Source organism: Chelonia mydas, chromosome 2 (assembly GCF_015237465.2).
Source record: "Chelonia mydas isolate rCheMyd1 chromosome 2, rCheMyd1.pri.v2, whole genome shotgun sequence".
Lineage (NCBI taxonomy): Eukaryota > Metazoa > Chordata > Testudines > Cheloniidae > Chelonia > Chelonia mydas.
The window spans coordinates 1,078,463-1,098,790 of NC_057850.1; the positions used below are offsets into that span (position 1 = coordinate 1,078,463).

Below are 20,328 nucleotides of genomic sequence, written 5' to 3' on the forward strand. Positions count from 1 at the left end.
AAGGAACATGCCCACCAGCAATCACCCATAACCACCAGCCCTTTGCTGTCTTTGTCCCCTTCTCGGTATGGGTCAGAACCTGAGCTCCTTTCTCAGGGTCAGCAGCTACTGCAGCCAATGGGAGCTTTGCCTAAGGAGTGCACAGGGCTGCCAGGGCGTGGCCATGTCTGTGGCTGTCTCCCTCCCTCTCCATTGTTCTCTGTTGTTCTCCCCTTGACACAGTTCCCAAGGCCTTGTGCTGCAGAAAGCGCAACCTGCCAGTTAAAGCCAGACCCAGACCATCCTCCATCCCTGCACAGGTCCCCAGTCCCCTGGTCCTGCTGCTAACTCCTCTCCAGCCTGCCTGGACTGTCTCGGGGACAGATACTGGAGCACAGGAGCTGTCTCCTCATCCAGACAGATCCCAGCTCTCCAGCCTCCCCTTCTCAGCCTTTCACCAGCACTCTGCCCAGCCTGTTGGAGGCCGGGTGCCTGGCGTAAACCCTGCTAATCGCTGGCAGAGGGAAGCGGAGAGAGTGTAGTGGGGAAGACCCACCTGGTGACCAATGCCTGGCCTGCAGGCACCGGCATTGCAGCCCCGTCCCGTCCCCACGGCTGCACTCTACCCGGGGAGAAGCGGGGGCCTTAGGAACTATATGGAAAACCAAATGTTTCCAGTGGGGTTTGCCCAGCACGCAGGTGGCCTGTCTATTTGCTCACAACGAGCAGGGCCGGGGCGAGTGGAGCACGATTGGTGAGCGCGTACACAAGGAACGAAGATCTGATAACGGGTGTCACGGACTCCCAGCTCATGCCCACTCTTGACCCCGTGTGGTCCCTGGGGGGAGCCCCCTTCAGTGAGACAGCCCTTCTCGGGGGTCCACTCTCTCTCGGAGGTTCAGCCCCTCCACCTCCTGGAGCCGCACCTCTCGGAGCCTTCGCACCAGGGCTGGAAGCGGAAGCCAGACGAATGCGGGCAGGAAGTGAGGTGACGTTTCTCACAGGGAGGGCAGTGAAGCGGTGGGACAATGTACCAGGGCGGTGGCGGGGTGTTTAAATCTGGGTTGGGTGTTTGTCTGCAAGCTCTGCTCTAGGAGTTATCTGGGAGCATCTCTGGCCTGCATGACACAGGAGGCCAGCGCAGATGATGCCAGGGGTCCCCTCGGGGTCCCACTCACTGCCCATTGCCCCCGCAGTAGCTGCGAACGCTCCTCTCCTGCAGCTCCTGGTGCCCTCCCAGTGCCTGAGCTGCCCAGCTCCGCACCCTGCCATACCTCGTCCTGGATCTGGTCAGCATCAGCGACCCTCCGCAGCGGGTCTCGGCTGGGGTGCAGCGCACTGACGAACTCGTAGTAATCAATGAAGCCATCACTGTTCATATCAAAGATGCTGGCCACAGCGCTCATCTCCAGGATGTTAGTGGGGAATTCTGGGTCGGGGGAAGCGCGCTGTCAGAGAACCCTTCGGTGCCCCTGCAGTGGTTCCCCTGCGAGCCAGGCGGCTCCCCGGCTCTGGTCTGGGTCTCCCTGGCCCCAGTCCTTCCCAGAGGGAGAAATTCCCCAGTGTCGGGGCCCTGCCTCTCCCCCACCCACCTCCGCCAGTATCAGCCCTCACAGCCCTACAAAAACATCACTCCCCAGTGACGCCTTCTAGTCACCATGGAAGCCAGGTGATGTGGGGAGCATGCAGCTTGCATCAACCAGGTCAGCCAGACCCAGGCTCCCCAGATCCCCCGGAGGGACCCCACCTCCCCACCTCCAGGGCCCGGGCCCCTGCTCACTGGAGGAGAGGACGCTCTGGACGAACTCCTCCTGGCTGATCCGCCCGTCCTGGTCCCGGTCGATGCCTCGGAAAACATCCAGGATGCGGGATTTCCTGTGGCTGATCCACTGCACATACCGCTTCCTCCAGACGCCAAAGTCAAAGTGTGCGAACTCCTCCACCTCAGAGACAGGGACGCCAGGAATGACCCACGGGGGCAGCTCGGACGGGCACGGGCCATAGGGGGGGAATGGAGCATCTGTGCCCCCAAGACGGCTCGGCCAGGCACGGGCCATAGGGGGGGAATGGAGCATCTGTGCCCCCAGGGCGGCTCGGCCGGGCACGGGCCATAGGGGGGGAATGGAGCATCTGTGCCCCCAAGACGGCTCGGCCGGGCACGGGCCATAGGGGGGGAATGGAGCATCTGTGCCCCCAGGGCGGCTCGGCCGGGCACGGGCCATAGGGGGGGAATGGAGCATCTGTGCCCCCAGGGCGGCTCGGCCGGGCACGGGCCATAGGGGGGGAATGGAGCATCTGTGCCCCCAGGGCGGCTCGACCGGGCACGGGCCATAGGGGGGGAATGGAGCATCTATGCCCCCAGGGCGGCTCGGCCGGGCACGGGCCATGGCTGGGGTTCTAGTTGCCCGAAGCAGAGTGTGGAGCTGTGGTGCACACTGCAGCCAGGCCTGGCTTCCATCCCATCAGCCAGCCTGCACCCCCCCAGCCTGCCGCTCCCACGGACCCTCCCTCGCGCAGCCGCCGCAGGGCCCCCAGGCTGCGCCGCCCCCCGTGAGATGAGGGCAGGAGCCCAACTCCCCTACCTCGCGCAGCCGCCGCAGGGCCCCCTGGCTGCGCCGCCCCCCGTGAGACGAGGGCAGGAGCCCAACTCCCCTACCTCGCGCAGCCGCCGCAGGGCCCCCGGGCTGCGCCGCCCCCCGTGAGACGAGGGCAGGAGCCCAACTCCCCTACCTCGCGCAGCCGCCGCAGGGCCCCCTGGCTGCGCCGCCCCCCGTGAGACGAGGGCAGGAGCCCAACTCCCCTACCTCGCGCAGCCGCCGCAGGGCCCCCGGGCTGCGCCGCCCCCCGTGAGACGAGGGCAGGAGCCCAACTCCCCTACCTCGCGCAGCCGCCGCAGGGCCCCCGGGCTGCGCCGCCCCCGTGAGACGAGGGCAGGAGCCCAACTCCCCTACCTCGCGCAGCCGCCGCAGGGCCCCCTGGCTGCGCCGCCCCCGTGAGACGAGGGCAGGAGCCCAACTCCCCTACCTCGCGCAGCCGCCGCAGGGCCCCCGGGCTGCGCCGCCCCCCGTGAGACGAGGGCAGGAGCCCAACTCCCCTACCTCGCGCAGCCGCCGCAGGGCCCCCGGGCTGCGCCGCCCCCCGTGAGACGAGGGCAGGAGCCCAACTCCCCTACCTCGCGCAGCCGCCGCAGGGCCCCCGGGCTGCGCCGCCCCCCGTGAGACGAGGGCAGGAGCCCAACTCCCCTACCTCGCGCAGCCGCCGCAGGGCCCCCGGGCTGCGCCGCCCCCCGTGAGACGAGGGCAGGAGCCCAACTCCCCTACCTCGCGCAGCCGCCGCAGGGCCCCTGGGCTGCGCCGCCCCCCGTGAGACGAGGGCAGGAGCCCAACTCCCCTACCTCGCGCAGCCGCCGCAGGGCCCCCGGGCTGCGCCGCCCCCCGTGAGACGAGGGCAGGAGCCCAACTCCCCTACCTCGCGCAGCCGCCGCAGGGCCCCCGGGCTGTGCCGCCCCCCGTGAGACGAGGGCAGGAGCCCAACTCCCCTACCTCGCGCAGCCGCCGCAGGGCCCCCGGGCTGCGCCGCCCCCCGTGAGACGAGGGCAGGAGCCCAACTCCCCTACCTCGCGCAGCCGCCGCAGGGCCCCCGGGCTGCGCCGCTCCCCGTGAGACGAGGGCAGGAGCCCAACTCCCCTACCTCGCGCAGCCGCCGCAGGGCCCCCGGGCTGCGCCGCTCCCCGTGAGACGAGGGCAGGAGCCCAACTCCCCTACCTCGCGCAGCCGCCGTAGGGCCCCTGGGCTGCGCCGCCCCCCGTGAGACGAGGGCAGGAGCCCAACTCCCCTACCTCGCGCAGCCGCCGCAGGGCCCCCGGGCTGCGCCGCCCCCCGTGAGACGAGGGCAGGAGCCCAACTCCCCTACCTCGCGCAGCCGCCGCAGGGCCCCCGGGCTGCGCCGCCCCCCGTGAGACGAGGGCAGGAGCCCAACTCCCTTACCTCGCGCAGCCGCCGCAGGGCCCCCGGGCTGCGCCGCCCCCCGTGAGACGAGGGCAGGAGCCCAACTCCCCTACCTCGCGCAGCCGCCGCAGGGCCCCCGGGCTGCGCCGCCCCCCGTGAGACGAGGGCAGGAGCCCAACTCCCCTACCTCGCGCAGCCGCCGCAGGGCCCCCGGGCTGCGCCGCCCCCCGTGAGACGAGGGCAGGAGCCCAACTCCCCTACCTCGCGCAGCCGCCGCAGGGCCCCCTGGCTGCGCCGCCCCCCGTGAGACGAGGGCAGGAGCCCAACTCCCCTACCTCGTGCAGCCGCCGCAGGGCCCCCGGGCTGCGCCGCCCCCCGTGAGACGAGGGCAGGAGCCCAACTCCCCTACCTCGCGCAGCCGCCGCAGGGCCCCCGGGCTGCGCCGCCCCCCGTGAGACGAGGGCAGGAGCCCAACTCCCCTACCTCGCGCAGCCGCTGCAGGGCCCCCGGGCTGCGCCGCCCCCCATGAGACGAGGGCAGGAGCCCAACTCCCCTCCCTCGCGCAGCCGCTGCAGGGCCCCCGGGCTGCGCCGCCCCCCATGAGACGAGGGCAGGAGCCCAACTCCCCTACCTCGCGCAGCCGCTGCAGGGCCCCCGGGCTGCGCCGCCCCCCATGAGACGAGGGCAGGAGCCCAACTCCCCTACCTCGCGCAGCCGCCGCAGGGCCCCCGGGCTGCGCCGCCCCCCGTGAGACGAGGGCAGGAGCCCAACTCCCCTACCTCGCGCAGCCGCTGCAGGGCGCTCTGCAGCCGGTACTGCCGGTCCAAGGCCAGGAGCCAGAGCTGCTGCCAGCGGTGCAGGAGCTGCGCCATGGGGGGGCTTGGGGGCTCCAGGTCGACGAGCGGCACCTGGGGAGCGGCGCGGGGGAGTTTCACGGCACTGCGTCGCCCTGCAACCAGCCGAGAGACGGGCCTCAGTACCCACGGGCGGGGGGATCGAGGGGGAGGGGGCAGTGAGGGGGGCTCCACGGGTCAGTGAGGGGGGATACCAGTGGCAGTGGGAGGAGACAGATTGAGGGGGGCAGTGAGGGGGGATCCAGGGGACAGCGAGGGGGGATCCAGGAGGTGGGGGGCAGATTGAGGGGGTGGGGTGTGACGTTGCACTCCATATGTTTATGGAAATATGCTTATGAGTGTGAATATGAGGTAACTGGAATATGCTTCATGCAAAAGGTCTCTTGTAAGGTATCATTACAAAGCCTAAAACCTACTGAGTGTGGTCATCCTATTTCTATGTATGTATCATTCTCGTATCTGAAACTAGGAATATGAAGTATTACTCTGAGGTCCTATTGTAATTATGCAAAGTGTGGGCCATTAATGGTGGCTCCCATTCACTAGGACAATTGGTTGTGAATGGGTTTATTTACCTGCAAGCCTTCCTGTGTACCTGACCTGGGTAATGAAGAATGAGGTGACCATGTCACCTGATACTGGAATCCATCTTAAATTTGGTACTTTTCCATTTAGAAGGAGGGGTGGGGACCCAGAGACAAAAGATTCCCACCTTGTGCCAAAGCTATAAAAGGGGGGTGGAACAGAACAAAGCGGGCTGCAGTCATGAGAACACCCCTACTTTCCACCTAAGATGCCTGCTGGAGCTAACAAGGGCTGTACCAGGGGAAAGGATGGACCCAGACTAGGAAGGAGTCTAGTCTGTGATAGAAGTTTATTGGAACATCTCTGAGGGTGAGATTTACCTGTATGCAGTTTCTTAAATGTATTAGGCTTAGACTTGCATGTTTTGTTTTATTTTGCTTGGTAACTTACTTTGTTCTGTCTGTTATTACTTAAAACCACTTAAATCATACGTTTTATATTTAATTAAATCACTTTTGTTTATTAATTAACCCAGAGTAAGTGATTAACACTTGGAGGAGCAAACAGCTGTGCATCTCTCTCTATCAGTGTTATAGAGGGTGGACAATTTATGAGTTTACCCTGTATAAGCTTTATACAGAGTAAAACGGATTTATTTGGCGTTTGGATCCCATTGGGAGCTGGGTGTCTGGGTGCTGGAGACAAGTGACTTGCTGAGCAGTTTTCAGTTAAGTCTGCAGCTTTGGGGGCGTGGACCAGACCTAGGTCTGTGTTGCAGCAGGCTGGCGTGTCTGGCTCAACAAGGCAGAGGTCTGGAGTCCCAAGCTGGCAGGGAAAATGGGCTCAGAGGTAATCTCAGCACATCAGGTAACAGTCCCAATGGGATCTCTGTGACAGAACCCATCACAAGGGGACAGTGAGGGGGTATTTAGGGGTGAAGTGGGAGGAGGCAGATTGAGGGGGTGTGACGTTATTGACATAATCTGGGACCATATAGATCATTGTTGCAACCAAAGTCCTGTAGTTGCACCAAATCCTGTAGTTGCAACCAAAGTCCTGTAGTTGCACCAAATCTTATATAAAGGGGGTCAAAAGAGGTGTCTAAGACAAGGTTATGATTTGCTGGTTAGGATGATGCTGTCTGTGTGTGTGTCTCATTTTTGTAGTTGAAGTTATGAATATTGGCTCTATACTGTCTGTATTTCAAACTTAGAATCATAGAATCATAGAATATCAGGGTTGGAAGGGACCCAAGAAGGTCATCTAGTCCAACCCCCTGCTCGAAGCAGGACCAATTCCCAGTTAAATCATCCCAGCCAGGGCTTTGTCAAGCCTGACCTTAAAAACCTCTAAGGAAGGAGATTCTACCACCACACTAGGTAACGCATTCCAGTGTTTCACCACCCTCTTAGTGAAAAAGTTTTTCCTAATATCCAATCTAAACCTCCCCCATTGCAACCTGAGACCATTACTCCTTGTTCTGTCATCTGTTACCACTGAGAACAGCCGAGCTCCATCCTCTTTGGAACCCCCTTTCAGGTAGTTGAAAGCAGCTATCAAATCCCCCCTCATTCTTCTCTTCTGCAGACTAAACAATCCCAGCTCCCTCAGCCTCTCCTCAGAAGTCATGTGCTCCAGCCCGCCTAATGATTGTTGTTGCCCTCTGCTGGACTCTTTCCAATTTTTCCACATCCTTCTTGTAGTGTGGGGCCCAAAACTGGACACAGTACTCCAGATGAGGCCTCACCAATGTCGAATAGAGGGGAACGATCACGTCCCTCGATCTGCTGGCAATGCTCCTACTTATACAGCCCAAAATGCCATTGGCCTTCTTGGCAACAAGGGCACACTGCTGACTCATATCCAGCTTCTCGTCCACTGTCACCCCTAGGTCCTTTTCCGCAGAAAACTTCTGCTATACTTCTGGGTGACTCCACAGACAAGTTGGTGTCAGCTCTGCCTAGCCTGCTGGGTGGCCCATTAAGGACCATCCGCTACACAACTGACCCATTGAGAGAAGGCAGACACCCCTTGGGACTCAGCCAGGTGTGCAGGGACCTGCCTATGGACAGAACTCTGAGGTGTTTCCAGGCCATGTGGTGGGCAGCTTGTCTTTGGGACACAGAAAGCAGAGACCACATGGCAAGAGACTATAAAAGGCTGCGGCAGCTCCTCCATCTGGTCTTCAATCCTGCTTCTTACCTCTGGAGGGACTTCGCTACACTGAAGCTTTGAACCAAGGACTGAAGGACCCATCCCAGCTGGGGATGTTCTCCAGAGACTGGATTTGAACCTGCCGTTTATTCCATCACTGCTACAAGCTTGAACCAAGAACTTGGCCATCACTGTCTGTCATTGATTCCATTTCACCCATTCTAGCTCTCGTCTCTATCCTTTTCCTTTTCTGGATAAATCTTTAGATTTTAGATTCGAAAGGATCGGCGACAGCGTGATTTGGGGGTAAGATCTGATTTGTATATTGACCTGGGTCTGGGGCTTGGTCCTTTGGGATTGAGGGAACCTTTGTTCTTTTGCTGGGGTATTGGTTTTCATAACCATTCGTCCCCATAACGAGTGGCACTGGTGGGGATACTGGGAAACTGGAGTGTCTCAGGGAATTGCTTGTGTGACTTGTGGTTAGCCAGTGGGGTGAGACCAAAGTCTTCTCTGTCTGGCTGGTTTGGTTTGCCTTGGTGTGCACGGGAACCCCAGCCTGGGCCGTGACTGCCCTGCTTGAAGCAGTTTGTCCTGAATTGGCGCCTCTCCGTTGGGCCCCACCAGAACCAGCCTCGTTACAGGGGGGCAGTGAGGGGGCTCCAGGGGGAAGTGAGGGGGAATCCAGGGGGGGAAGTGTGAGGAGGCAGATTGAGGGGGGCAGTGAAGCTCCATGGGGCAGTGGGAGGAGGCAGATTGAGGGGGCAGTGAAGGGAGCTCCGGGGGCAGCGAGGGGGGATCCAGGAGCAGGCGTGGGAGCCAGCAGCGGGCGCCCTTACCTGCAGCCAGCCTGCGGGTGCCCGGCGGCCCCAGCTCCGGGGCCAGCTTGCGCTTGCAGCTCTTGGTGACCTTCTCCACATCTGGCTGTTTGCGGTTCAGCTCCTCCATGAACTCCTGGGCAGGAGAGTTGGCCGTGAGCGGGAGCGGGGCCTGGGCTCCTCCCAGCGGGGCCCCCATGATGCGTGCGCCCCACCCTTGGGGGTGGCGGGCAGGGCCCCAGTACAAGCCAGGGCAGATCCCATGGGCCGGCTGGGCGGTGCTGTCTGTGGCCAGGCTGGTTGCTGGAGCAGGGCTCTCTCCCCCCGCCCCCAGGATGCTCTGGATGGGCCACAGAGCGACCAGGCCTGGCCCCAAAGAGCTGACACGGGGCGTGTGGCGGTGGGGGCGAGGGACCTCACTCCCCACGGGGGCGGGGCTGGGGGAGGGTCAGAGCCCCATGGGGCCAGGGCAATGTGGGGCGGGAGGGGGAGGGCGAAGCATGTCACTGCCCCATGGGGGTGGGGCGGGGGAGTCAGACCCTGGGCCAGTAGGGGCAAGAAGCAGTGAGCTGCTTGGCTGGGCAGTTGATGGCAGAGGAGGGGGGCGGCCGGGGTGGCAGAGAAGGAGATGGCGGGGGGCGGGGGCAGAGGAGGTGTCAGGGAGTGACAGAGGGGGCAGCAGGGGGGAATGGCAGAGGAGGGGGCGGCAGAGGGGGCAGCAGGGGGGGCAGAGGAGGGGGCGGCGGGGGGGCAGGGGCAGAGGAGGGGGCAACAGAGGGGGCAGCAGGGGGGAATGGCAGAGGAGGGGGCGACAGAGGGGGCAGAGGAGGTGTCAGGGGGCGGCAGAGGGGGCAGCAGGGGGGAATGGCAGAGGAGGGGGCGGCAGAGGAGGGGACGGCGGGGAGGCGGGGGCAGAGGAGGGGGCGGCAGAGGAGGGGGGCAGGGGGGCAGAGGGGGCAGCAGGGGGAATGGCAGAGCAGGGGGCGGCGGGGGGGGCGGGGGCAGAGGAGGGGGAGACAGAGGGGGCAGCGGGGGGGCAGAGGAGGTGTCGGGGGCGACAGAGGGGGCAGCAGGGGGGAATGGCAGAGGAGGGGGCGGCAGAGGGGGCAGCAGGGGGGGCAGAGGAGGTGTCGGGGGCGACAGAGGGGGCAGCAGGGGGGAATGGCAGAGGAGGGGGCGGCGGGGGGGCAGGGGCAGAGGAGGGGGCGACAGAGGGGGCAGCAGGGGGGAATGGCAGAGGAGGGGGCGGCGGGGGGGGCGGGGGCAGAGGAGGGGGAGGCAGAGAGGGCAGCAGGGGGAATGGCAGAGGAGGGGGCGGCGGGGGGGCGGGGGCAGAGGAGGGGGAGGCAGAGAGGGCAGCAGGGGGAATGGCAGAGGAGGGGGCGGCGGGGGGGCAGGGGCAGAGGAGGGGGCGACAGAGGGGGCAGCAGGGGGGAATGGCAGAGGAGGGGACGGTGGCAGAGGGGGCAGCAGGGGGGAATGGCAGAGGTGGGGGCAGCAGGGGGGCGGCAGAGGGGGCAGCAGGGGGAATGGCAGAGGAGGGGGCGGTGGCAGAGGGGGCAGCAGGGGGGAACGGCAGAGGAGGGGGCGGCGGGGGGGCGGGGGCAGAGGAGGGGGAGGCAGAGAGGGCAGCAGGGGGAATGGCAGAGGAGGGGGCGACAGAGGGGGCAGAGGAGGTGTCAGGGGGCGGCAGAGGGGGCAGCAGGGGGGAATGGCAGAGGAGGGGGCGGTGGCAGAGGGGGCAGCAGGGGGGAATGGCAGAGGTGGGGGCAGCAGGGGGGCGGCAGAGGGGGCAGCAGGGGGAATGGCAGAGGAGGGGGCGGCGGGGGGGCGGGGGCAGAGGAGGGGGAGGCAGAGAGGGCAGCAGGGGGAATGGCAGAGGAGGGGGCGACAGAGGGGGCAGAGGAGGTGTCAGGGGGCGGCAGAGGGGGCAGCAGGGGGGAATGGCAGAGGAGGGGGCGGCAGAGGGGCAGGTACCGGCCCGGCCCCGTTACCACGTGCTGGGAGCTGAGCTCCTCCAGCTGCTGGGCGTCCTCGGGCAGCGTCTCCTGGTCCCTCAGGCTCAGCGACTCCTCGGCAGCCGCGATCCAGTCGACGAGCTGGCCCATCTCCTCCCGCTCCGCGGCCAGCCTGGCCGTCTGGGCCTGGAGCCGCTCGCTCTGCTGCTGGACCCAGCTCAGCACCTGCACATGCGGGCAGTGACCGGGGGCGGCATGGAGCAGAGCCTGGGGGAGGCACCCCTGACCACAAACCGTGGGTGGAATGAGGGCACAAACAGGCCCTGTGGGCACAGGGCACCAAGGGACCAGGGCACCGAGGAAAGAGACCCTGGGAAAAGGGCACGGAGGACACGGACTGAGGGGCACCAGGACACAGATCGGGGGGCCCACGGGCACCGAGGACACGGAGTGGAGCCCCGCGGGCACAGGGCGCCACAGAGACAGACCAGGGCCCCGTGGGCACAGGGTGGCAGGCTGTGGCACTGTGTCCCCCTTAAGGTCTCTGTCACTTGTCTAGGCTGCGCTGCCTCCAGGGGTGATGTGGCCGCTTCATGTCCAGTGTTGTGGCAGGCTCGGGTGGGGAGGGGGGGGGGGGTCACCACTCACACAGGTTGCCCCCCCGCCCGCCCAGGGAGACGCAGCAGGAAGCTGGTGACTGACACCTGTCAGCCGCTCTGCCGGGGCTGCCCGTGGGTGTTCTCCCGGACAGACCCTGCTGGGTGCCCCGGCCAGCCGGGAGATGCCCCGCCGGGCCTGGAAACCCGGACAGGGGAGGAGTGGGGCCCCGGCAGGGGCTGGGAGCGCAGGGTCTCGCAGGAGGGGCTGTGCGCGGCGGAGGGGGCAGGCGGGGTCTGTCCTGGTGGGTCTGGCGCTGGGCAGCGGGAGGAGGGCAGCCCGACCACCTGCGGCCTGAGCCTGTGGCATTGTGCAGCCTGGGCACGCCGGGCGTGTGGGAATCCCCTCGGCTCCCAAGCCCCCAGGCCCTGCCCCAGGGCCCCTGAGGACGCAGGGCAGGCCGTGAGGAAGCCCCTGTTTGGGTCGGGAAGCTGAGGCCAGGGGAGGGGTGATGCAGGCGGCCGGCCCAGGCCCAGCGTGGCCATGTGATGGGCTGCAGGAGCCCATGGGTCCCAGCCCCCCCGGGTCCTGGCGGGCGCCCTGAGGCTCTGCCTGCCCCGGCCCGACGGGGTCTGCTCACACCCACCTCCTGGAAGCGGCTCTTGGCCACGGTGATCCAGGACTTGATGGTGACGATGGAGTCGGGGTGGCAGGCGGACAGGATCTCCTCTCCCAGCGACGTGAGACACTCCAGCTCCAGCTGCTGGCACTGCAGCGTCTCCATCAGCTCCTGCTCCCGACGCAAGGGCAGCTCAGCTCCGCAGCACGCCCGAGAGCTGCCAAGCCGGGCTGGGGGGCTCCGGGCTGGGGGGGGGCTGCCAGGCCGGGCAGGGGGGGCTGCCGAGCTGGGCTGGGGGGCTCCATCGGGATGGAGAGGCAGTGCCAGTGTGGTGGCTGCAGAGACCCGGTCCTGAGGCCTGGGGGTGCAGAGGCTGCCTGGCAAGACAAGGGGTCAAAGCCCTCCCTGACTTCGGCCGGCAGGATGGGGCCAGGGCTGGGCCAAGGGGGGGCTCCTGCCTCGCCCTGCCCGGCCCGGGGCGTGGCCAGGAACAGACTTGGGGCAGGCAGGGGGCAGGGCGAAGGCGGGGGGCAGGAGCTGACACTGGGCGGTGGGGGCCGGAGGCCCCGTGCCCCTGTCTCCAGGCCAGAGTGCGAGGCAGCGGAGCTGGCTCCCCGGGCCCTGCTCCAGGCCTTGCTGCACCCAGGAGAGGCGGGGCAGCAGCTGGGGTGGGGGGCACTCACTTGCAGCTGGCTCTGGCACTCGCGCATGGCTGCCTCCTCCTCCGGGAAGACGCCGTGCCGGAGGGTTTTCTCCGACTCAGCCAGGTGGGCCAGGAACGAGCGCACCAGGGTGTGGAACTCCTCCGCCTGCACAGAGAGCGAGGGTGGGCAGGGACCGGACCAGCCTTGGGCTCAGAGGCTGGTGCCCCCTCTCGCCCGGCTTGCCCCCCGCTCCCCGTGTGGCCAGGTGGCCCTGTCCCGACTGGGGGGGCTGGGGGCTGGCTCAGCCTGACTCTCTCCACAGACGCGCCGAAGGGCCGGGAGGCCCTGACGGTGCCGCTCAGACCGGCCTGGTCTCCCTGGGAAGCTGATCCAGTGAGATGGGCGCCATCCCTGTGCAGACCCTGCGATTTCGGGCCAAGAGCAGCTCCTGGGGGTTCAGCTCAAAGCGAGTGGACACAGGGAGGAGCTAACCCGCAATGGCCTCTCCTGGACTGAAATCAGCACGTCCACACTCGTGCCACAGGCTCCAACCCTCCTAGCCAGAAAGTGGTGCTGCTTCCCTGCCTGGACAGGGTCCAATAGCCCCGGCCACGGCCCCCTGCCCTCCCTGCGAGTCTGGGCCCCCGGCCACGGCCCCCTGCCCTCCCTGCGAGTCTGGGCCCCCGGCCACGGCCCCCTGCCCTCCCTGTTAGTCTGGGCCCCTGGCCACGGCCCCCTGCCCTCCCTGCGAGTCTGGGCCCCTGGCCACGGCCCCCTGTCCTCCCTATTAGTCTGGGTCCCTGGCCACGGCCCCCTGCCCTCCCTGTTAGTCTGGGTCCCTGGCCATGGCCCCCTGACCTCCCTGTGAGTCTGGGTCCCCGGCCACGGCCCCCTGCCCTCCCTGCGAGTCTGGGCCCCCGGCCACGGCCCCCTGCCCTCCCTGCGAGTCTGGGCCCCCGGCCACGGCCCCCTGCCCTCCCTGCGAGTCTGGGCCCCCGGCCACGGCCCCCTGCCCTCCCTGCGAGTCTGGGTCCCCGGCCACGGCCCCCTGCCCTCCCTGCGAGTCTGGGCCCCCGGCCACGGCCCCCTGCCCTCCCTGCGAGTCTGGGTCCCCGGCCACGGCCCCCTGCCCTCCCTGCGAGTCTGGGCCCCTGGTCACGGCCTCCTGCCCACGGCCCCCTGCCCTCCCTGCGAGTCTGGGGTCCCAGCCCCACAGCCACTGCGCCTAGCCCCTCTCTCCCTCCTCTCACCTGCTGTAAGGAAGCCTCCAGCCGGCCCTGCTTGGAGACGGAGAGTTTGCAGATCAGGTCCCAGCGGCCGCTCAGCTCCTCCATTTGCTTCTGCAGCCACTGGGAGTCCACGCTGCTGCTGCCCCGTGTCAGGTCCCTCACCGAGCGCTTCAGCATCTTAATGCAGCTGGCTCGCTTGCCCAGCTCCTTCTGGAAAACCTGGGGCGGGAGAGCAGGTGTGGGCCAGGGTCAGGCTGGGGTGGGACTGTGCAAGGTCAGTGTGAGAGCAGCTGCAGGGAGCCCTTGGCCCGCAGCTCTGCCTGTCCCTGGGGCCCCAGGCATGGAGCTGAGCGGGGCTCTCGCTGGGCCCTCTCTTTGCCTGGGGCATCCGGGCCCAGCTGGGAGCCTGCAGGGGACTGTAGCGGCGGGAAGGTGCCAGGGAGAGAGACCGTCGGCATTTCTGGGCGAGCTCAGCGGTGCTCTCGAACTGCTCCCTACGAAGCCAGGCCGGACTCTGGGGAAGTCTCCTTTCTGGGAGCAGCCTGTCTCCAGGACACACAGCTCACCCGGCTCCACCTTCCTGGGTCTGACCTCGGAGCATTCAGCCTCCCCTGCCCCTCCGTGCGCTTCCCCCAGCCAGTCCGCCCAGGTGGGGTCCTGGGGAAGCCAGAGGGTCCTGCCCCCCAACTCCGCAGTCAGACGTGACTCTCAGCCAGCCAGGAAAACAGAGGTTTATTAGACGACAGGAACATGGTCTAAAACAGAGCTTGTAGGTACAGAGACCAGGACCCCTAGGTCAGGTCCATCCTGGGGGACAGGGAGGCCAGAGCCCCAACTGGGCCTCCCTCCATTTCCCCAGCCAGTTCCAAACTGAAAATCTCCAGCCCCTCCTCTGGCCTTTGTCTCTTTCCCGGGCCAGGAGGCCACCTGATCTCTTTGTTCTCCAGCCCCTTCAGTCGGCACCTTTGCAGGGGAGGGGCCCAGGCCATCAGTTGCCAGGAGACAGGGTGTCGGCGATTCTCTGTGCAGAGACCATCACACCTGCCCTCTCGGGCTCTGCAGCAATCACACCCCCTTATCCCCCCCACCTAGATACTTAAGAACTGCCTAGGGGAAACTGAGGCACCCACACAGTATTCAGAGAAAACACTAAGAACATTCTCATTTCGTCACAGCTCCTGCCCCAGCGTGCATCATCCCCGCGTCCCGGGCAGGGATTGTGAATCCTGAAGAGTGTGGGGCAGGGGGAGGCAGAATCAGGGGATGTGGCACCAGAGGAATACAGACCTTGTGCTTGTCCATGAGGTCGCTGACTAGGTCGCGATCCCCTCCAACTGGCACCTCCTCACACAGCTGCGGCTCGGCCCGGTACAGCCAGTCCAGCAGGGCTTGCAGGGCATCCGTGAACTTGCCCGAGAACAGCAGGCTCTCCTCCAGCTTGTGCTGCCTGAAAGAGAACGGGCAACGGGCAGCGACCACGCCATGCGCAGGCCTTGGGCAGGGAGATGGTCGCGCTGCCTTGGGAAGGATCTTCCTCCAGCCGGGAGAGTGTGTGTCAAGTGGGGGCCTTGCCCCAGCAGTGTGTGTATGTGGAGTGGGGGCCCTGCCCCCGCAGCGTGTGCATGACCTGGGGAGGGGAAAAGGTAAGAGCCAAAGGGAGGCATTTTTATGAATTTGCCGAGGTGCCAGTTCGATGTTAAAGAAGAAATCTACCAAACGAGCTTTGCAAACGCGCTGAGTGTCACAGCCGCTCCTGGGCTGGCCCCACAGGCGAACCCTGCTTCTCTGAGCCTAGGCAGCACTACCTAGGTTCACACTAGGTTCACGGAAACATAGACCTACGGGGTCAGAAGGGCCCGCAAGGGTCAGCTAGTCTAACGCCCGCCACGATGCAGGATTGGTTGTTTCTAAACCAACCAAGACCAGACACACGGCTCCAGCTTCCTTTTGAAACCTCCCATGAAGGAGCTTCCACGACCTCCCCAGGCCCCTGCTCTGTCCCATTGTCCTGCTGTTCTTTACACTTAGGAAGTTGATCCTGAGATTTAATCTAAACCTGCTCTGCTGGAGTTTGACCCCATCGCCTCTTGTCCTGCCCTCTGGGGCCAGAGAGAACAACTTTTCTCCCTCTTTATGGCAGCCTTTCAAGTATCTGAAGACCACAATCATGCCCCCCTTAATCTTCTCTTCTCCAAACTAAACATACCCAGGTCCTTCAGCCTTTGCTGCTATGGCTGCATTCCACCCCTTTGATCATCCTTGTCGCTCGCCTCTGGATCCTTTCCAGTTTCTACATCCTTTCTAGACACTGGTGACCAAAACTGGACACCGCACTGCAGCCGAGGCCTGACCAGCGACGAGTAGAGCGGCACGGTCACCTCCTGTTAACGCAACCTGAAATCGCATTTGCTTCTTTTGCAACAGCATCGCACTGCTGACTCGTGTCCAGGGTGTGATCCACCACAACCCCCAGAGCCTTCTCAGCAGTGCTGCTGCCAAGCCAGTTATCCCCCGTGTGACGTTGCCCTCCATATGCTTTATGAAAATATGCTTGGAGTGTGAATATAATGTAACTGGTATATGCTTCATGCAAAAGGTCTCTTGTAAGGGATCATTACAAAGCCTATAACCTACTGAGTGTGGTCATCCCATTTGTATAAATGTATCATTCTTGTATGTGAAACTAGAAATATGAAATATAACTCTTAGGTCCTATTGTAATTATGCAAAGTGTGGGCCATTAATGATGGTTTAGAATCCTGATGGCTCCCATTGACTAGGACAATTGGTGGTGAATGGCTCTGTTTACTTGTAAGCCTTCCTGTGTTCATGTGAGTCAGGCTGGAAAGAACGGAGGCTTGGGGGTCTCACAGGACATGTGACCATGTCACCTGGTACTGGAATCCATCTTAAATCTGGTGCTTTTCCATTTAGAAGGAAGGGTGGGGACTCAGAGAGACAAAGGATTCCCGCCTTGTGCCAAAGCCATAAAAGGGGGTGGAACAGAACAAAGGAGGCTGCCAGTCATGAGAAAGCCCCTAGTTACCACCTGAGCTAGAGCTAACAAGAACTGTACCAGGGGAAAGGATTGGGCCCAGACTAAGAAGGAGTCTAGTCTGTGAAAGAAGTTTATTGGAACATCTCTGAGGCTGAGATTGACCTGTATTCAGTTTCTTACATGTATTAGGCTTAGACTTGCGTGTTTTGTTTTATTTTGCTTGGTAACTTACTTTGTTCTGTTTATTACTTAAAACCACTTAAATCCTACTTTTTATACTTAATAAAATCACTTTTGTTTATTAATTAACCCAAGGTGATTAATACCTGGGGGAGCAAACAGCTGTGCATCTCTCTCTATCAGTGTTCGAGAGGGTGGACAATTTATGAGTTTACCCTGTATAAGCTTCATACAGAGTAAAACGGATTTATTTGGCCTTTGGATCCCACTGGGATCTGGGTGTCTGGGTGCTGGAGAAAGGTGACCTGCTGAGCAGTTTTTGGTTAAAGTCTGTAGCTTTGGGGGGGTGGACCAGACCTAGGTCTGTGTTGCAGCAGGCTGGCGTGTCTGGCTCAACAAGGCAGGGGTCTGGAGTCCCAAGCTGGCAGGGAAAACGGGCTCAGAGGTAATTCCAGCACGTCAGGTGACAGTCTCAAGAGTCTGTGACCAAACCTGTCACACACCCCAAGTCTGTGTTTGTACATTTGGTTTTTCTTCCCTAAGTGAAGCACCTTCCATTTGTATTTGCTGAATGTCATTGTGTTGTCTGTAACCCCATTCTCGAATTTATCAAGATCCATTTGAATTTTAGCTCTATCCTCCAAAGTGTTGGCAACCCATCCCCCCCCTTCGCTCCCCCTTCGTCATCTGCAAACTAGATCAATGAGCTCTCTATTCCTACATCCAGGTCATTGATACAGATGTTAAATAACACTGGACCCAGAACAGATCCCTGTGGAACCCCACTTGAGACCTCCCTTCAATCTGACATCATCCCATTCATAGTTACTCTTTCTTTGTGATTGTTTAACCAATTCTGTATCCACTTAACGATAGTTCTGCGAAGCCCGCATTTCTCCAGTTTACTTATCAGAATGTCACATGGGACTGTGTCAAGAGCCTGGCTGAAGTCCAGGTATATTACGTCCACCGCATGCCCCCTATCCACCAAAGAAGGAAATCAAGCTGGTTTGTTCTTGGTAAATCCATGCTGGCTGCTAAGGATCACCCCTCCATCCTCCAGGTACTTGCAGCTTTTCAGGTCAACTTTTCACTTGAACAGCATTTCTCAAATCAGCACACTTGGCTAATCTGAACCACTCAGCAATGTATCAATGTACTCGCAACCACATCTGCCTGCCATCAACAGTTCAGAACCCGGGGTCTGCCCAACCCTGCGGACAGCCTCTCCCTTTGTCCAGGCTCAGGGGACAAAGAGGCGTCGACGGAACCAAAGAAGCTGCAGCATCTCCAGTGCAACCAATGCTCAGACTCGCCAAGTGGAAAGGACTCCACCTTGTCGCAGGCGTAAGGGAAGAAGAAGTGGTCAGTCATTCCCAAGGCGGTATTCCTCTCGCTGGTCTTTAACAGGAACCAGGGCAGGTGACCTCGCTGAGCGCGCATTCTGCAGCGAGAGCACCTGGCACCGGAGTTTAGGTTCTAACATATGCCGTGCCAGTGGTTCTCAACCAGGGGTCTGGGCCCCTTGGGGGACCACGAGCAGGTTTCATGGGGTCCGCCAAAAAAAACCAGACAGCAGGGCCAGTGTTAGAGTCACTGGGGCCCAGGGCAGAAAGCTGAAGCCTGAGCCCTGCTGCCTGGGGCTGAAGCCGAAGCCCGAGAAACTTATTTTCGTGGGGCCCCCTGTGGCGTGGGGTCCTGGGCAATTGCCCTGCTTGCTACCCCCTAACGCCGGCCCTGGCTTTTAATCTACTGAAAACCAGGTGTTGTGGCACAGGTGGGCCACAGAATTTTAGAGCATGTTGGGGGGCCTCCTAAAGAAGAAGTTTGAGAACCCCTGGGCTGTACACAGGCCCTGCTCCCTCCTTCATTCCTCCAAGCCAACCGGCCTGAGATGTGAGCTCTGGCTTCTGACGTTACAGTCTTGTCCCTTCCGCAGCAATCCACTCCAATGGCAGGGCCCACGCTCTGAAACGGGCCGGAAAGACCAGGAGGGGGATCGTCGGCGTGTTGGATACTAAAGAATGGATGATAAATACTGCACCTGAGCTTGGAGATTTGCACTGCTCCTGGGCGGGATAGCTGAGTCTCTGACACGGCGTCACTTGTAAGGAGAAAGGAGCCAGGCCGGAGGGGCCGGGGCTCTGAACCGCCAGGCCAGAGGGGCCGGGGCTCTGAACTGGCACAAATTAAGCACTGGTCTCAACCACAGCCTATGACAATTGCTTGCGGGGCTGTACTAGTCTGTGCAGTAACTGTGTTCGTGGGGAGGGGGGAGAAATGTGGGGCTGCCCTGGCAGTGGGGGGTGGGGGGAGGATGCAGCGCTGCCCCATGGATCTGACCTGGCGGGGGGCGGGGGGGAGGATGCAGCACTGCCCCATGGATCTGACCTGGCAGTGGGGGGCGGGGGGAGGATGCAGCACTGCCCCATGGATCTGATCTGGCGGGGGGCGGGGGGGAGGATGCAGCACTGCCCCATGGATCTGACCTGGCAGTGGGGGGCGGGGGGAGGATGCAGCGCTGCCCCATGGATCTGACCTGGCAGGGCGGGGGCGCGGGGAGGATGCAGCGCTGCCCCATAGATCTGACCTGGCAGGGCGGAGGCCGGGGGAGGATGCAGTGCTGCCCCATAGATCTGACCTGGCAGGGCGGAGGTGGGGGAGGATGCAGCGCTGCCCCATGGATCTGACTTGGCAGGGCGGAGGTGGGGGAGGATGCAGCGCTGCCCCATGGATCTGACCTGGCAGTGGGGGGCGGCGGGAGGATGCAGCGCTGCCCCATGGATCTGACCTGGCAGGGTGGGGGCGGGGGGAGGATGCAGCGCTGCCCCATGGATCTGACCTGGCAGGGCGGGGGCGGGGGGAGGATGCAGCGCTGCCCCATGGATCTGACTTGGCAGGGCGGGGGCGGGGGAGGATGCAGCACTGCCCCATGGATCTGACCTGGCAGGGGGCAGGCGGGAGGATGCAGCGTTGCCCCATGGATCTGACCTGGCAGGGCGGGGGGAGGATGCAGCGTTGCCCCATGGATCTGACCTGGCAGGGCGGGGGCGGGGGGAGGATGCAGCGCTGCCCCATGGATCTGACCCGGCAGGGCGGGGGCACGGGGAGGATGCAGCACTGCCCCATGGATCTGACCTGGCAGGGCGGGGGCGGGGGGAGGATGCAGCGCTGCCCCATGGATCTGACCTGGCAGGGCGGGGGCGGGGGGAGGATGCAGCACTGCCCCATGGATCTGACCTGGCAGGGGGCAGGCGGGAGGATGCAGCGTTGCCCCATGGATCTGACCTGGCAGGGCGGGGGCGGGGGGAGGATGCAGCGCTGCCCCATGGATCTGACCCGGCAGGGCGGGGGCGGGGGGAGGATGCAGCGCTGCCCCATGGATCTGACCTGGCAGGGCGGGGGCGGGGGGAGGATGCAGCGCTGCCCCATGGATCTGACCCAGCAGGGCGGGGGCGGGGGGAGGATGCAGCGCTGCCCCATGGATCTGACCTGGCAGGGCACTCGCAGCTTGCACAGGGAGGTGGGGTACAGGGCCGTACACACACCCAAGCCGCTGCCCAGAGCCGTGTGGACAGGAGGGGCAGGCGCTGAGGGGCTGCAGGGCCGAGGGTTGGGACAGGTGTGGGGAAGGGGGTAGGGGATGGCACCTGGCCCAGGGAATGGGAGACTGTGCCGGGCGAGGGGGCACTGCTGGTGCGAGGGGGGCAGGGGGGTGTGTTGCGATAACGGGGCCGATAAAACGTCCCCCGTTGGGAAGAGAAATGTAGAGAGCACCCGCGGGTGTGATCCAAGGGCGCTCCCAACAGCAGACGCAGAGCCAGGA

General features: G+C 63.3%; 1 protein-coding gene across 1 annotated transcript in view; it reads right to left on the reverse strand.

Annotated features, from left to right (window-relative positions):
* LOC102930879 (dystonin) overlaps positions 1-20,328 on the reverse strand; it is a 103,131-nt gene that overhangs the window by 20,130 nt on the left and 62,673 nt on the right. Inside the window, exons 27-35 of the mRNA XM_043538898.1 lie at positions 14,612-14,771; positions 13,346-13,543; positions 12,135-12,260; positions 11,479-11,622; positions 10,272-10,460; positions 8,299-8,413; positions 4,706-4,875; positions 1,760-1,922; positions 1,254-1,408 (exon numbers count right to left, since the gene is read on the reverse strand). Coding sequence (XP_043394833.1) covers positions 1,254-1,408; positions 1,760-1,922; positions 4,706-4,875; positions 8,299-8,413; positions 10,272-10,460; positions 11,479-11,622; positions 12,135-12,260; positions 13,346-13,543; positions 14,612-14,771 — 1,420 coding nt within the window. The remainder of the gene's footprint in view (positions 1-1,253; positions 1,409-1,759; positions 1,923-4,705; positions 4,876-8,298; positions 8,414-10,271; positions 10,461-11,478; positions 11,623-12,134; positions 12,261-13,345; positions 13,544-14,611; positions 14,772-20,328) is intronic.